The 16,426-nt window shown below is 36.5% G+C and overlaps 3 protein-coding genes across 4 annotated transcripts; 2 read left to right on the top strand and 1 right to left on the bottom strand.

Moving 5' to 3' along the window:
* Positions 1-668: 668 nt before the first annotated feature.
* On the top strand, positions 669-14,591 carry Mulk (acylglycerol kinase-like protein Mulk). Of its 2 annotated transcripts, none has more exons than XM_022833907.2 (9): positions 669-962; positions 9,384-9,503; positions 9,747-9,942; positions 10,256-10,507; positions 10,964-11,193; positions 11,705-11,949; positions 12,495-12,663; positions 13,026-13,110; positions 13,477-14,591. In XM_022833907.2, the coding sequence occupies exons 1-9, from the start codon at positions 847-849 to the stop codon at positions 13,639-13,641; spliced, it is 1,578 nt and encodes a 525-aa protein (XP_022689642.1). In that variant the 5' UTR covers positions 669-846; the 3' UTR covers positions 13,642-14,591. The 2 variants fall into 2 exon arrangements, with proteins under 2 accessions (XP_022689642.1, XP_022689643.1); XM_022833908.2 differs by having other exon boundaries at positions 9,374-9,503.
* LOC111260857 (enoyl-CoA delta isomerase 2) lies at positions 3,430-6,806 on the top strand. The gene is made up of 3 exons (XM_022833909.2): positions 3,430-4,169; positions 4,939-5,128; positions 5,698-6,806. Exons 1-3 carry the CDS (start codon positions 3,957-3,959, stop codon positions 6,474-6,476), a joined length of 1,182 nt encoding a protein of 393 aa, XP_022689644.1. The 5' UTR covers positions 3,430-3,956; the 3' UTR covers positions 6,477-6,806.
* A 98-nt stretch (positions 14,592-14,689) lies between the features above and the next one.
* Positions 14,690-16,179, bottom strand: ubl (Ubiquitin-like protein 5). The gene is made up of 2 exons (XM_086968483.1): positions 15,835-16,179; positions 14,690-15,047 (listed from the first exon to the last, which is right to left on the bottom strand). Exons 1-2 carry the CDS (start codon positions 15,888-15,890, stop codon positions 14,882-14,884), a joined length of 222 nt encoding a protein of 73 aa, XP_086824609.1. The 5' UTR covers positions 15,891-16,179; the 3' UTR covers positions 14,690-14,881.
* Between the last annotated feature and the right edge of the window lie 247 nt (positions 16,180-16,426).

The following is a 16,426-nucleotide window of genomic DNA, read 5'->3' as shown; positions in this document are numbered from 1 at the left end:
GACGTTCGCTTACTCAAAAATAGTGCACAGTGTACGTAATTCAATATAGTCATTAAAACAAATTGTAACAGAGTAGAAAGTATGTGACGACCACCAATGATATACGTACTGTGAGATCTGGCATTTGTTAGCACCGACGTCCAGTAATAAAGATTTCTCTGTCAGGTAACCTTATAAGCTATTTGTACTGCTGGTAAAACTAGCTCTTCTTGCAATAAGTCTAAAATTAAATTTTTCATTATTTGCCCCCTTAACAAATGACTTGAAAATATTGAAAAAAACGTAAGTATTGTGTTTTAACATTGCCAGGCACAATATTTGCGATCGTTTTTATTATTATGCGACAACTAAAATTGTCTTTCCTTTTTGTAATGAAGCGACCGAAGCTTTACTCTAACCTCGAAGAATTTCAGCTACAAATATTTTGCTGTCTTAAATTTAACCTCCGTTTATATGCCGCGTGGAGGAACTGATTTGATTAGGCACCATTATGAATATTTTCGGGGGATCTTAGTTGTAGCTCGCATTTATGAGCATGGTAAGTAGAAATAATAAGTAGAAAATAGAAAGAAAAGTAGTAAGTGAAAATGGTCGATGCAAACTTTCAAAATCGCCGCGCTGACAAAATGTGAGCCCCGCTTAATGTTGACAAACACGGGCGCGTTACGTATGGAAATCGAAGGTTGAAAGCCATCGAACAAATGCCGCATCAGAACTACCTCTATCAGAACTTGTTCGTATAGTTAGGAGAGTGTCTACAGTACCAATTGTGGTGTTTAGTGATTATCGAAAAAGGATAATTGTGTAGACTGCTGCGGTGTGTTGCTTTTGAACATCGCAGTCGCGATGTCGCAGTGGAGAATAGTGCGATTCACAAAATGGGTTCCCAGACACCCGAAGAAAAGCATTGTCTTTGGAGGCCTTGCCCTATACGGCGTCAACTATGGCATCGAGAATCGAAGGTGGGTCGAAATTAGTTATCTGACGTGTAATGAGCCGTATTATTGATTAGCGCTGTAACTGTAGGAGAGATAAGTGGCAATTTTATTAACGCATCATATGTAATGTATGTTTTTTATCTTCATCCACCTATTTATTTCTATAGTCATTAAAAATAGCTTCGGCTTTATAATTGTAGACGTAGCTTACTATTACTACTATAGGTAATTGATGTCTAAACAAAAATTAAAGTAATTCAAATTCTTTAAAGTTTTAGTATTCCTGATTTTGCCATTATGTATCTCTGTACAGTATTTTTGATCAACTATTGTTTTTAGATGGAATATTTGAAGCCTATTCTTCAGAGATTCTTTAAGAGGTGTACATAAATATGTCATTGAATCAAAGTAACGTGCATAAACGTTTTATTCTCGCGGTTAAGCTCCGCAGAAAATCTGCATACAGAGATTTTCAATACATGTAAACTTTACGTATCTTTATCCATCCCTCTATAATGATGTAGAAATTTAAGACGTGCAAAAAATTTTTATAATTGGCAGCTTTGATAATAGCGAAACAACTATATTGTTTCTGAACTACGACTCAACGGGTACAAATTGTTCGTCTGCTTTTATTAGAAAAGAGATGAGCTAATTTTTATTTAATTTTATTTTTCTGTGAGTGGACATGAAATATTAATGATCGTAACGGAAATATAGTTCTTGTTGGTTGTGATTTTTGAATATAAATGGATGTAATACTTCGAAGACATAGAACTAGAGTACTGCTATATATTATATTACTTATCCTTTATAGACTTCATATTTTGCAATGATTTTTTAATGTTACTCTGTTTCTTTTGACCTGAAACTGACGGGTAATATTATTTAATTGTACATCATAATCGTGTAAATATTATTATATTGAATACATCCATCGACTCTTCTTAATTTAATATCAATTAATATTTGTTTTATGAAAAATAGAAAAAAATGCTTGACTCTCAAAGAAGAATCGAACATTGCTTATGATTAGTTTTGAATTAGGTAAACGATGGGATTTCTTTGAACGTAGCGTATTAACAAGTAGATTTAGTATTAATTTATTATGTGAAAATATCAGGGTAAAGACAATAACTAGAAAGATATATGCTAATACTGATGTCTCTTTCGACCTGAAAAAGAAACTTACATTCTGACAATAGGTCATCTGTGTCAATAAAGAATGACTAACGAATATGTTCTGAGACTTGCAACTAAAAGTTTACATGACTCGCTGTTCTTGTAGAAAAGCTACGATGAATTGCGGCCCAATTAAATTACAATGAAGGGTCGCACTTTTTCGTATTAACGTATAATTTAGTAGAAATAAGCGCATCGAGTATAGGTCGACCTGAACCTTAGAGTCGCTTAACAGCAAAGCCTGAAGACTCTGTAGAACACAGTGAGTGTAGACTTATTTTTTTCATACTTTTTGTGAGTTCCTTTTTTCATATCATTTTCAAGTACGCCTTCTCTATGAGACCTTTATGCAATGATTTTCCATAAAAAAGGCGATGCTGATCTATTACTCTTTGCATAAAACTAACACTAACCTATTTAAGGATTTTATCAATAGCGTAACCTATGTTCAGTTTGCACTTCCGGAGTTCTTTGAGTATACCCATTACTGGCCAGGATTAATTTTGTTTGTTGATAGAAGTTTAATTATCAACTGAGTCATAGGGAATTATAGGGAAATATTATGCGTACGTATTTCAATACCTGTTGAATCATAACTTACGACAGCGAGCCTATTTTGCTAAATAAAATTCACGTATTATATTAAATGTATGAAGTGTGCTTTTTGTCTTTTATTGAATAGCGTTTGTAAAAAGAAAGGTAGCTGATACTGTTTATTTTGATCCGGATGTGGATTCTAGCCCCCTTTTCTTTATTAGATTGACTTAAGCTTAGCGTCGGGTTATTATTGTCTTGACGTGTGGATATTGTTTTTGACATTAGATTTTGCATTTTTATGATACGTCGAATAAATCCTCTAAGTCATGCGTTCCCCATTGTTTAGGTTCGCCTGCATGTCAGCTTACAACAACGTTAATATTCTAGTGTATGTGTAAATAATTAAGTGTAATATATACTGTTGATTGTATAATACATGTAATTGGTGATCTGGAAACTATTATGTTCAGTAGAAGCTCCAAACGTCAGCCTTGATAATCTATAGAAATGGTGATTTCCAACTAGCAAAAACTACCTTAAATGCACGTATTCCAGCAATTATTTCGCAACAAAAAATAGATATAGTAGTACCATAAGAATTCCTAAAGATATCATTAATTAATCGCATTTGTTGCTCTTTTTAGAGGCCTTTACAATTTGATTTATTTACCTTACCCTTTCCCTATTTGTAACGCGAATTCCCCCTCTATAGCAGACTACACGCAGGTAGCTTCCGCAAACAGTATTGTCCATGTATTTCCGTCTATGGTTTACCTCAAGCAGAGGTGTCTGTGTTGCTGTTTGAGTACAACGGTCCCCCTCTTTCTCTTGATAAGAAGACGTTTTCGTGAGCAATCGGGGAGAAGCGCAGAGAGACGGCGCCTTACCTTTTGTGTCATAACAGAAAAGCTAACTGCCCCTTTGCTGCAGCGCGGTCGTTCTATAATAGTGGTTCAGCAGTAACAAGAGAGTAATCGTAGTAGCAGGCAGTCTATTCTAATGGTTACTTCTTGTACTGTAGCCAAGGTCATTCGCGTGGCCAGTTGACGACAGTCGCCGCTGTCGGCTGATTCGAGAAGCCCAAACGTGTGGTACCTGTCGTTTTTTTGTACGAATTGAACCTATTACTTTTGGGGAGCTAAAAGCCGTATTCACGACAGAAATAGCCAGTTGGAGTTGTCTTTATTTTACTTTTTACTGTCGGCGTTGTGCGTAAAGCGGCTGACATTTTATGCCAGTCACCCAGAGTGCCGCGAGAGGAAAACATCAGTGACGACATTTAGATTTGGGAAGTGCAGAATGCTCCTATCAAGGGCCACGCTTAGCGTAACCAGTGGAGCTGATCGACGACTGCAAGTCGCGTTGAACCTAGTAAAACTTTTGCTACCACCAAACTCTGTGCGAACTTACGCAGTATCCGCGAAGCTTGAAAAAGCTGCGGCTCGTCTGAAGACTCTCAGAGAGGAGCCTGATAATGACGTGAAACTCAAGATCTACGCATTATTTAAGCAGGTTAGTTTATAAATAGGGTAATGAATTATCGAAGCTATAAAGATCGTCACTAACGTCGTTTTCTTAACAATACCATGCGATATGTTGATACGCATTTTTCTAAACATAATGAACCCAAAATGTCCATCTACACCCTCAGACCATTAACACATGTGAAGAGACTAGCTTAACCTCTGTCCTAAATAACTGACCGACGACAACTATATATATATATATATATATATATATATATTTCTTCCTTTATAGTTTCAGTCTTACGATTTCGCGAAGAAACGAAACACCCATACGCTGACATAGTTCTGTATCATTTTATTATCTTACATCCCACTGCCATGTTTTATTTTTACATGAGCTCAAGAGGTTTGATTATAATTGTAAAAGTGGCTCGCAGATCTCGTTAGTAGATCTACCGATGCGGGTCTGTTTCGACATGTTTGGATGATGATACGTTAATTTCACCTTAAAAACTGTCGTCTTTTTCCTCATTATAGGTGTAGGTCAAATAGCAGGTTTCAAATCGTTGTGGCGTAATTAATATGCAAAGTTTGATATTGATTTGAAAAAAAAAGATATCTACTGTTACATTTTCGCCTTCCAAGATACAAATTGTTATGCATTTTGGCCGTCCAATTAGATTAAATGAAAACTGTTTAGGCGAAGTGTACGCGTGTGTTTATCAAAGGCTGCAACTACACTAAGGATCTAATATTCTAACATACATCGCATAGCCACGTATACTGTTTATTAACTTATTCATTTTATGTTGAAGGCGACTATAGGTGATGTGAACGTGCCAAAGCCGGGAGCTTTTGATTTTATTGGCAAAGCAAAGTGGGCGGCGTGGAAAGAAATAGAGGGCACTGCGAAGGAACAGGCTGAATCACAGTATATAGACTTAGTGGACCAGTTGCTAAACGAACAAAAGTCTAGTGAACAAGTTCAGACAATGGATTCCGGCTGTGAGTTTTATCAACTTTCGATTTAGATGCTTTACAAAGCTACTTATCACGCATTTGTATGTACATTTTCACTAGCTATGCCAGTGTCTACGAATGTACGCCCAGCATACTGCGTAAGTGGTATAGCTGCACTCGACTTGGGATGTGCAAATGGCATTATTGCTAAAGAACTCTCAAGTGTTTGTTGCTGCTCCATTGCAGGTCCATTGTCGGCATATAGAAAAACGCCTTAAAACATTTGGCTAGAGCTTTTTGATAGTGTAATGCTCATGACCGTTTGTACCACCAATGTTTGAAGCGATACTTGGATGCATCACTGAAACCCAGCACCAGGCTTAAGCTACAAAGTAACATAAAATTGACGCTATTTTGAGGATAACTATATCTACTACTGTGCACATGATCGATCCCTACAACTATCAAAGAGCTCTGTTTCGGATGTAATTAGTCGCTTAAGTCAATTAGGTATTTATCCAGTTTTTTTACAGTTCGAAGGCAAATTATACATTTAGAAAAAAAACATAAAAACAGAGGTCGATAAATAACCCTATATTTTTCTCTCTTTCCAGGCGAAGGTCTCGTCATTACTAAGCAGAATGGAGTTTTTACGGTTCGTCTCAATCGACCCAGTAAAAAGAATTCGCTTTCCTTCGAAATGTATAAAGAGATCACGAGGTTACTCAAAGAGACAGCCAATGACTCGTCTGTAAACTATTTTGTGTTGACTGGTACAGCTGATTACTTCTCAAGTGGAAATGATCTCGGAAATTTTTCTGAGAAACTTAAAACGGGCGCTGATCTTGTGGTTATGGCAAAGGAATCAGCTGACCTCGTAAAGGACTATATCGGAGCTTTTATTGATTTTCCTAAGCCTATGGTAGCCCTTGTGAACGGCCCCTCGATCGGGGTATCTTGTACCGTTCTTGGACTGTTTGATTTGGTCTATGCGTCAGATGTAGCCACGTTCCAAACCCCGTTCTCGAAATTGGGTCTCAGTCCTGAGGGCTGTTCTTCTGTCACCTTCCCGCGTATTCTGGGCGGTCCCTTAGCCGCCGAAGTACTGTTGATGAATCGTATTCTGTCCGCCGCAGAGGCTAAGGCCGCTGGCTTCGTTACAGACGTATTTCCGGCGGCGATATTTGAGGCTGAGTGCGCTAAGCGTATTGAGTACTTAAGAAAGCAGCCTCCCAAATCACTTATGTACTCAAAAATGCTCATACGAAATCCCATCAAAGCTGAGTTGCACAAGGCAAACGCTGATGAATGCCGTCGTCTCGAGGAGCGTTTCCTTTCCGATGAAGCGATAAAAGCAGTTACAGCATTTTTCAAGTCAAAAAATAAACTTTAGTAAGTGCGAGAATTTTCCTAGCACAGAAGAGTAGTACACTTGTTTGCAAATATCGGCGCGGTATTTTATTACTAACAATTCTAGGTCTACGAAAGAGAGACACGCATTTTGTATTTGGCGTGTACAATTTTACTAATTCATCCGTTCGGTACACATTATTTAAGAAGTATACTAACCTATATATGAAACGACTAGGCTTTGCTAGCCGCTTTTGAGTGCGGTTTTAGACATGGAAGGGACTAACTTTTATCATTTTTACTCTGTACACAGCTGCATTATAATGTCAATACTAGTTATAAGCACAATAAATGATCTACTTTAAGCTTTAAACTCCTCTTGTTGTTGCAATTTTCACTTATTTTTTTTTTGTTCTTTTTTAGATAACTAACCGCAGACGTGAGAATGTATGCCTCCTTTAATTTTGTTTGCAGAATCTTCAAAAATGAAACCGATGTTACGAATACGTAAAAATTAGCAGTAAACTCATAGTTCATACGGGAGGCAACACCAATAACGATATTTCTCTTTAGCAATGATGATTTTTCTTCCCTCAAATCTATACTTTATTTCTTTATGATGCATGCACTGAAAACAGGTATACGGTAAGTCAAACTTTTGTTGTTGTATTGTAAAGTGGATTGTATGCCCATTGTTACCACAGGTGGCGTGCGTATAACTCTGTCATCAATTAGATGTGTATGGCGTTTTATTGTAATCACGTTACTAGTAGCATGCACTATATATAATAGGCTTAGCCATTTGAATCCAATGCTGACAGCGCTTTTATTGAGTTAGTATGGACCATCCATGGAACACCTGTTTGTGAATAATTTTGTATTGCGAATAGAAGGTCCCTTTAAGACTACTGGTACACCAATGTACTGTTAAGGAAAATGATCCCTACTATCAGTGTGTAATTTTTGTTTTGATCAAAGGCTTTAAAGTGATTAATTTTAGTTGCATTTCAAGATCTTTCGTTTGCTGATACTCCAATGTTATTAACTGAAGCACATCGTTTTAGACATTTCGTATTCATTTTTGAACGAGGTAAAAAAAATATTGAAACATCTTAGGATAGGGATACACAGAAAGAACCTATAGTGTGCTACTTACAAGTGGCAAACGGTTTTTAGATATAGCATTGTTGAGGAAAATAACACACTTCTTCGTCAGGGATCGTACTGAGCCACTCTTATAGAAGATTAATTGTAAAGCATGCATCTTTAAGCTATTGAGTTCTCGCCTTGCGCAGAAAAAATGCCCTGGATTATTTTCGCAGCTTGGAAAATATGCGAACTAAAGCAGATATCGAAAATGCTGTCTTTTCAACCGTCGATGATGTATTCGTTGTTGAATTCAAACTCATAGTAAAGTCTTGCGATCTGGACAAAGCGAAGACAACAATACAAAGGACAAACCTGTCAAAACTTGACTACCAACAAATTAACTGAACAAAAAAAAAAACGAAAGATTTGAAAGGCCTAACTAGTCTTACCTCTAACTTAGCCCAACAGTATCAACGCGTATGAAGCAAGATGATTCTACCATGTTATAAAATGAGTCTGGAACAAATCGCGTAATTGCTACGATGTAAGTTTGGACTTGCAGTAAGGACTGTGCAGGCTTTTGGACCTTCGTAAGATATGTAAAATAAAACTGGTTTAGTTTCTAGTTCTTTAATAAAAATAATAAATTTAATATAAGAATTGATATATGTTGTTGCTACTATTATTGTATTTATTTACTTATTTTTATTATTGTAATTTATAAACTATGATTTTTGTTTTTCTCTTAGAAACGTCCGTATAGCAAAATACTCGATATTATTATAGCTTCTAAGATTTATATTCTAGCCTTAATTATGTTGAAGTAAATTGTCGTATTTACTACAAAGTTTACCGAGAGCTCTTTGGTCTAGCGTGGTGAGAACGCCTTTATGAAAACATGATCTCAATTATTAAATTAGTCCTAATAAGCAAAGGAACCGTTAAAGTGCCTATACATTTTTTACCTGGATAAGTGCTTGTTCTCAACCCACTCTAGCCTTAGTTTAATCATCGTGTACTTAGTTAAACACTCAAACGTTGCATTATATTTTATGAACTAATGATTCTACACTTCAATAGCTTTATTTAATTTCAAGTTGCTTCTTTGCTCGTATGTAGTCGAAAAAGAACTAAAGGCAGTAGATAAACACGTTTCACCATAGTGATGGCCTACATACTTTGCAGTAAGGCATCATGGAAATCTCTCTAAGATTAAATGTCATGTTTTATGATTTCCTATTGGTTATAATAACTATTATGCTTATTATTTCATATAACTTATAAAGCATGTAACCATAATTGAAACAATGTAAGGCCACTGATATGAGGAGTGTGCTTGATACCTTGCAGGCACATTTCTCTTATTAAGTCCTTTAGGAGCCCTCTTTAAATCATCAGGTTAATGAAGACGAAATTGACTATTTATACTGCTAGAGTTAGAAAAAATACGGTTCATTTGGTGTAGGGTTATAAAGTAATATAATCCTAATGCGATGGTTCACTGAGGCCACTTATGGTATTAAGTAATCGAATCTACAACAATTGTCCGCCAGAGATATCAGATTTAGAATATGTATATATAACGTATTTAACATGATGCCGTATTGCATCATTTATCATAAATAGTTGAATGAAATAATTGATTGAAACGCATACTTTGTAATGAGTTTTTGTGAACACTAAGTACAGAGGATTTCACGTTTTTGAACTGTCTAACAAATTTTCTTGATTGTTACTGGAAACAGATACGGTATGCGTTACCATTCCGTAGTTAAGGCGCTCGATAAATTCTTGAAAAATTTAAACGACCCTCACGCAAGTGATTAATTTTTTTTAGTACATTCTGATAAGTGATTTGCAGGGTGCGGCTGATGATGCGAGCCTATTGCCGGGAAGCACAAGACTTCGGTGAACAAATCTGTCCCCAAGGAGATACACCTCGTCACGTGACGGTCATTTTAAATCCGAAAACGAAGGGCAGGTTGGTTGTCATAATTATCTTGTAGCTATCCACCACCATTCTGAATTACTTTACAGAACAACATTTCGTGCAAATTTTGCAAGTTTTCGTTTACTATGTTAGAAATATGTTAGAAATTGAACCAGGATGGTTGGTCTTTTGAACTATTCTTGCGCACTTTTTAGGTTTTTCCTTGCTAAATTTTTCCTGGGTGATATAATTACAAAATTTGTTATTAAAACGCGCCTAAATCGACTTTTTCAGTAAAAACCTGTACGAGAATTATGCGGCCCCACTTCTGTATCTATCTGGCATGAAAGTGTCTGTTTTTCGTACTGAACATGCAGGGCAGGCAAAGGATCTAATGAAGATCATGGATAACACCGACGCCGTCGTTGTAGCTGGGGGCGACGGAACACTTTCGGAGGCCGTCACTGGACTCTTGTCTAGGGAAGATCGGGTATAGCGATGACAAACAGTTGTAAATTATACAGTAGTTAAGACAAACGAGCAACTTTCATCAGAAATTATTTCCTAAAAAGTGACACAACCATTTCATTAGGATGAATAAAACAGCGCATTCACTTAGCACCCCTTGACTTTATCAGAAAAGCAAGGCGTGCTTCTTAATTATATATAATATTCTATATAAGCTGCTACATAGAAACGGTCATGTTCAAGAGATGGAGGCTTTGGGTATCATTGCGCCTATGACCGCAGATATGTCGGCAATGAATTAAATGTAACTTATTTTACACCGTTCTTGATTACAGCTGGAGGCATCGGAGCGATTCCCAATGGGTTTTGTACCTACGGGAAAAACCAATACGCTGGTGCGAAGGCTATTCTACCGAGACGGTATGAGAGAGCAGCAGCTAGCCGCTGAAGCGGCCATGGCCGTTATTCGTGGTGTAAAAGCCAGAATTTCTGCGTACAAGGTTGAATTCCACAACCAAAAACTATGGGCTAGTAAAGACGATCTGTATGAAAAGAAACTGATGCAACTAAGCCAAAAGGATTATGAAGTGAGTGTTGAGAAGGCAGAGCCACCTGCGCCACTTGCGACTTCGTCTGTTTTTCATTTATGTCTATTTCGGCATCTACTAATTCTAGTCTATTACTTCTTGTTTGTATTAGACGACATTTCCATAGCCACTTCAGAGTTTGATAGCTATGCTAAGCTGAGCTTTCTCCAAGCAGTAGCTTTACATACATGTACATTACACATTAGAAAGGTCAAAATCCGGATCGTGACTTCTGAAATAAATATTTGCTGAATTCAATGCATTCGAGGTTGAGTACTTGATGATTATAGGAAATACAATTGAATAAAGCGGAAGTTTAAATTTTAGAGAAATGGGTATTATGTTCAGGGATTCCTAACTTTTGCATTGAGCATTTAAATCAATCCAACTATTAGTATCCAACGGAGTTTTAATAGCTTACAACGATTCTCGTGCTTTTTAATGTTATTTTTCCAGGACGATGGGATCGTTAGTAAAGTAGATTCTAAATCCAATAACTTTCCTGACCAGTCAATGAAGGAAATCAGTAACATTACACAGGCGCCATCTGAGATTAACCAAAAAATTATTGAGGTCAAACAGGAAGCAGCTGAGAAGCAGCCAAACTTTAAACAAGTTGATCCCGTTTACGGGGTAGGAAAGATTGAATACGGTTTATTCCGCGATATAGACGCAAATACTGAACGGTAAGTTAAGTAAGTCCTATTCATACTACTCGACTGGAATTCAAGGTACGAACTTTACTGACTCATTTTTAAATTTACAATAAGGGCAAATTGAAAATATTTCTTATTTTGAACCTACCTGAGCAGTGTTGAATTAGTTTTTTAATACTATTTTTTATCGTATCACTATCATCTTATTCGATTAGGAATAGGGTTGCGATTGTTCGGTTAAATAATAAATAATTTTACTTATGTGCAGGATATGTATAAGGAATAATGCATTCAGAAGAGCCTTCCAGGCCTACACGACGTACGCATTTTCTCTTAAGTATTACAACGATCAGGAAAGCAGTAAGCGGTTCTAGAGACAGTCAAATTATATAGTGTCAACGGGCGGGTTGTTAACGAAAATCTATTTTTTTCGAAAAAAACGCAAAAATAGAAAATACCGAATGTTAACTGTTGTAACGCCCCGTTTTAACACGAACCTTATTATTTTGCATTCACATATGCAAATTCACATATGTTTCAGATACTGGTATTTCGGGCCGCTTCGCACCCGTGCAGCTTACTTCTTTCAGAGCCTGAGACGAAAAATAGCTTCCGAAGAAACCGAGATTCAGTTTAGTAATGCGTGTTCGGGCTGCAAACGCTGTGTGATGCGTGAGTTAAAAAAAGGCGAGATTAAAGCGGAAGAAGAGAAAGAAGAGGAAACCTTTTCTGGCGGAAGTAGATGGTGGAGTAGTTATGTCAAGAAGAACTTAAAGCCGAAAAAAGGTATGACTAGCGTAGAATAGATAAGAGATACATAATGGTGCGCAAGCCTTTCTGAAAAATACTATTCGATCTACTAGTCTGAATCACTCGGTCAAGTGACTCATAGTCTATCTCATGTCTTTGCTTTACGGTATACCGAGGCCACACACTGCTAATTTCAATTTGTTGCACTTGAAATAAAAAATGCTAACTTATAACTAGATTTTAAATCTAACTAGATAGCCCCGGTTGGATAGCCGGGTGTTGTGGGGCGTTTAGTTAGCAGAGATTTACGTGAATTCACTGTAAAGCATATCTTTTTATGTCGTTACATGGTTTTCCCGTGAAGCCGTTACTAAAAAACAACGCAAATTGCGACTTTAGGCACCAAAAACTCAATCACAAATTATCGAAACAACGCGTCACGATTCCTAGTGGCATAGCCTGACAAAAACGTTTAGTCCAAAAATTACAGGGTACCCAATGATGTCTGTTGCTGTAATAAATATATTACTGATAGCTGACAATCGTCTAATGCAAATAACAAGCGTCGGTTTCTCTTGCAGCTCCGGTAAACCCGCTTGAAAGATACAACTCAGTGGAAAACGAAAAATGCGGACAGATGTACGACACGTACATCTGCTATTCCAACCTCGAAATCGAACCTGTTAATGGTGCCCTTGTCGTACGAGCGTCACCAGCGAATCTGAGCACCTGCGCCGTAATGTTTGATGGGTACGTTGCAAACGAACGATAAAAGTCGTCGATATATTTTGTATAATATTAAGAATCGAATTATCTTTTACTTTCTTGGTTAAATTGAATGGGCACACATTACCTGATCTAGCATCCAAATTGTGTATAGTTTAGGAGGTTACTACCAATTGTCAGTTACATCACGACCTATCAATAATATTTTTTAGAGATGCTTCTATTTTGTTCCAGTAGCTTTTTAGTTGTTGAATTATTTATTCAACTGCACTTGTACATGTCGTAGACCGTTGTAGTCTGTCACGATGATTGTGTCGCAATATGACCGTCTGATTTATTACTATAATGTGAATATGAATAAACACATCGGTTGTTGACTTATTTAGTTTCAAGCGCCACAGTTCGTACGTAACGCCGTGCGTTACCGACCAGCTTCATGTTGGTGAAGTGCACTTCAACTTCCCACAAGAGGTATGTACTTGTCTTGACTGAAACCCCTGTTTCTATTGTTTTCTAGAGGTGCGATATGTACCTGAGCGCGCAAATAAAACATTTAAAGACGCGTAGTTTTTTCTAACACGCCGATACCGCCGTTAATATGCCTCGTACACGCTTTCAAAATTCTAATTATATATGTTCTACAAAGGGGGTAAAGGTTTGCAATGAGAAAAATTGACTGTCCTCGAAAGTCTGCGGACCTGGTGCAAAGCTTGCTTTGCACTAGGTCCGCAGACTTGTTGTGATTGAGATTTTAAATCTTATATACTTTTAAAAAAGTTATTTCGAACGTTACCTAGAAACTGTCGTAATTCACCTTTAATATTCTTCCCTTTTTAGGAGTTGAGCGGTTCTTCAAACATTCCAACGCCAAAAGAAGACCGCAGTCCTGAGCTTCGACTAAAAGGCGCGAAAATCAACATCGATTCGAATGTATTCGCTCGACAACCCCTTAGCGTTACACTTTACCCACAGGCAATCAACGTATTTGTGGCAGCTAGATAATTTTAATAAAATTATAGAATTTTATAAATATAGACACACACACACATTTGGTTAAAAAAAAATATTACAAAAGTTTTATATGGAGTTTCCAGTAGGATTTTCTTTAAAAAAACTAAGAAATTTTTTTTAAAAACAAAGAAATAAGATATGTTTAGTAGCACTTTACATCTGATGTTGTTGTATTTTTCTTAATTTCTGTATTTATTCTTCTTACCCCTTCTTGTAGATGATTTCAACGATGGGCAATAATGCAATACAGTCTCAACGAAAATATTTTCTGTTTTGAATTGACTATAATATTCAATTTGAGGTTCTTTCATGTAGCGTCTTTCTGCCGATGTACAACAGGTCATCAATTTTTGGCATTAATGGAAACAATGGCGAAATGGAGTAGATCGTGTGTCCTGGCTTTAAACGTGAGTGGAGCAAAGATGTCGAGGGTATTTGATTTAGGTGTATGAAGAAGCTCGTTACTCAATAAAAAATACTATATATATATATATATATATATATATATATATATTAATAATAAGCAGATATATAAATGTAAAAGGCCACTTTTCAAAAGCTATTTATGGTTTATTGCGCTCATGCGCGTCCTTTAAACCGTATCGCTGCTAATGAAGTATGGGCCAGGAATAATGTAGATTTATAAAGAACGGTGCCTAGGTTTTGGGATGATGTCATAGTGAAGCGTTGTTTGACAACAGCATTGAAAACAACTGTTCAGTGTTAACATCAAATCATGTCGACTGCATCGACTGCAGTCGCCACGAGATGAACATGGAGAACGGTGCGCTCTCTGAGGAATTTTCTCGCTGGCTACGACTTTTCATTTTTGAAAAAATATGAAAATCACATGCATGTTCTTGACCTATATCGCCCTGCCACCCTTGCACCTCAAGGATCGGATCATATGTTGCGACCTTAAATAAAAATACCTAAAAGAATATACTATTTTATCTATGTAGATTCCTAAGTTATTAATAATAAGTTCCTAAGATCCTATGTAAAACCCTAGGCTATTTTTAGAATTAATGAAGAGCAGTGAAGAGCTATATACTGACGGCATTTATTCGTTCATTTACACAAGTAGAATAACATCAGCAATATAACTTATAGTAATTATTATATACAGGTCTAAACCAACACATGACAAGTGCAAAGTTTTGTTTCTGAACGGGTTAAATTCCTTGGTTTGCCTATTACGAATTTTTTGGCAAAATTAAAGTTTTGATTATTATTGATAGTATAGTTCCAGGTTCATACCATCGTGAATTTCGTAATCGGCGAGCGTAATGTTGTCTTTGAAGATTGTATACCACTTTTTTAGGACGATCTTGTCATATCGCGTGCCTGTCTGTGCTGCGATAAGTTTCTTCAGGTCTCCCACAGTATCATCTGGGCTAAAAGATTTTAGTTAAAGGGACATAGGTTTAGAATGTTTTATTCATGCCTATGTGTAAATTAATCATGACGCACAAGAGGGTGTAGTGTACCAGTAAGGTATAAATAGCGAAATGTCTCATGTGGGTTTATGTCATGCCCTCGTGTTTCTTTTTAAATTATTTTTTTACTACGGTTACACAAGACAACTATAAGATATTTTGAGAATTTAATGGCTTGATCTCTAAATAGCCCACCCAGAACGTCTTTTTAATTTATGAAAGGGAATATTATTCCCTGTAAACAAATTGAGGTGTCTCCGTAAATTGCATCGTACGGGACTTGTATTCTATGTGAACTTCTAAAATAGACTATAGACGCTTTACATTAAGTGCTTAGGCCATGAAATAATCAATATGTTTTGCTTAAAGATGTTTCGTTAAAATGAATTGCTAAATCCAGTTCAATCTCGAGTCGTGAATGGCAACGAAAGCTCTACTTCAACAACTATATTGCAATTCGTAGAACAATAAATGAAGACAGAAAGCCTGGGTACGCAAGGAATTATATCAGTATTTATAATAAAAGTAATATAAGCGATGACGTGATGGAAGAAGAGCAAATATATTTATTACACATTTAAAAGGCGCACCTTTGACCTGAAAATTTGAAAGTCAAACTCTAAATACAGATTAATACGTCGCATATAGAAGTTAAACCCATTAGCTAAAGTTTCTTTCTTTAATATAAAGTTTCATTCTTGAGCTTTCGTCGATAACGATGACGTTTTCGTATTTAAATACTTACTTGCACTTAATGCGGACTTTTTTGCCCAGCCGATCGTTGCATGTAACCTCGATCATTTTTTTTAATGCACTTTGAATTTTAGTGAACAAATTCAAACAAGCATTAGCACTGCCGTTTGTCAAGTTTTGAGCAATGCACCTCTACTCCAACTTACGCAGCTAAGGAACAATATTCTGAAATGATGTTGACAGCGTTAAATGCAGACCGGCTCGGCTGATTCTGTATGTAGTGACCCGCCAAATTTAAAACAAAGCTGTGCCTGCGTATTCCTTAGGTGTGCGTTGTGGGCAAGCACTATAGTATTACATAAAATAATATGTATTATGAACGAAGTCATTTTTTGTATTACATAATGTATTTTAGCCAATAAAATAAAATATGCTAGATGATATATGATTGAAAATTTTGTCAAATATTTGAATTCAAGCTTTCCAGCTATTTGGTAGGATTTGATTATATCAGTGATATCCTATTAACAACACAATACAAGGCACTTTTAAAAACACCGCACTAATGAAATCGTGCTTAAAAACTTCAGGTATTCAGGGATATAGTTTATGAAAACAAACTATTTCTTATAATAAAATAAGTG

This window comes from Varroa jacobsoni, unplaced genomic scaffold (genome assembly GCF_002532875.2).
Source record: "Varroa jacobsoni isolate VJ856 unplaced genomic scaffold, vjacob_1.0 scaffold_485, whole genome shotgun sequence".
Lineage (NCBI taxonomy): Eukaryota > Metazoa > Arthropoda > Arachnida > Mesostigmata > Varroidae > Varroa > Varroa jacobsoni.
Note: the sequence above shows the minus strand (reverse complement) of the source record. Positions and strands in the feature narration are given on the sequence as shown.

Excerpts from the sequence above, each read along its gene's own strand:
- Mulk (XM_022833907.2), top strand. The coding sequence starts at position 847 with ATGTCGCAGTGGAGAATAGTGCGATTCACAAAATGGGTTCCCAGACAC. Across the intron at positions 10,508-10,963 it reads TAAGCCAAAAGGATTATGAA|GACGATGGGATCGTTAGTAA; the intron begins GTGAGTGTTGAG and ends TTATTTTTCCAG. Across the intron at positions 11,194-11,704 it reads ATAGACGCAAATACTGAACG|ATACTGGTATTTCGGGCCGC; the intron begins GTAAGTTAAGTA and ends CATATGTTTCAG.
- LOC111260857 (XM_022833909.2), top strand. The coding sequence starts at position 3,957 with ATGCTCCTATCAAGGGCCACGCTTAGCGTAACCAGTGGAGCTGATCGA. Across the intron at positions 4,170-4,938 it reads TCTACGCATTATTTAAGCAG|GCGACTATAGGTGATGTGAA; the intron begins GTTAGTTTATAA and ends TTTATGTTGAAG. Across the intron at positions 5,129-5,697 it reads TCAGACAATGGATTCCGGCT|GCGAAGGTCTCGTCATTACT; the intron begins GTGAGTTTTATC and ends CTCTCTTTCCAG.
- ubl (XM_086968483.1), bottom strand. The coding sequence starts at position 15,890 with ATGATCGAGGTTACATGCAACGATCGGCTGGGCAAAAAAGTCCGCATT. Across the intron at positions 15,048-15,834 it reads AAAGTCCGCATTAAGTGCAA|CCCAGATGATACTGTGGGAG; the intron begins GTAAGTATTTAA and ends AAAATCTTTTAG.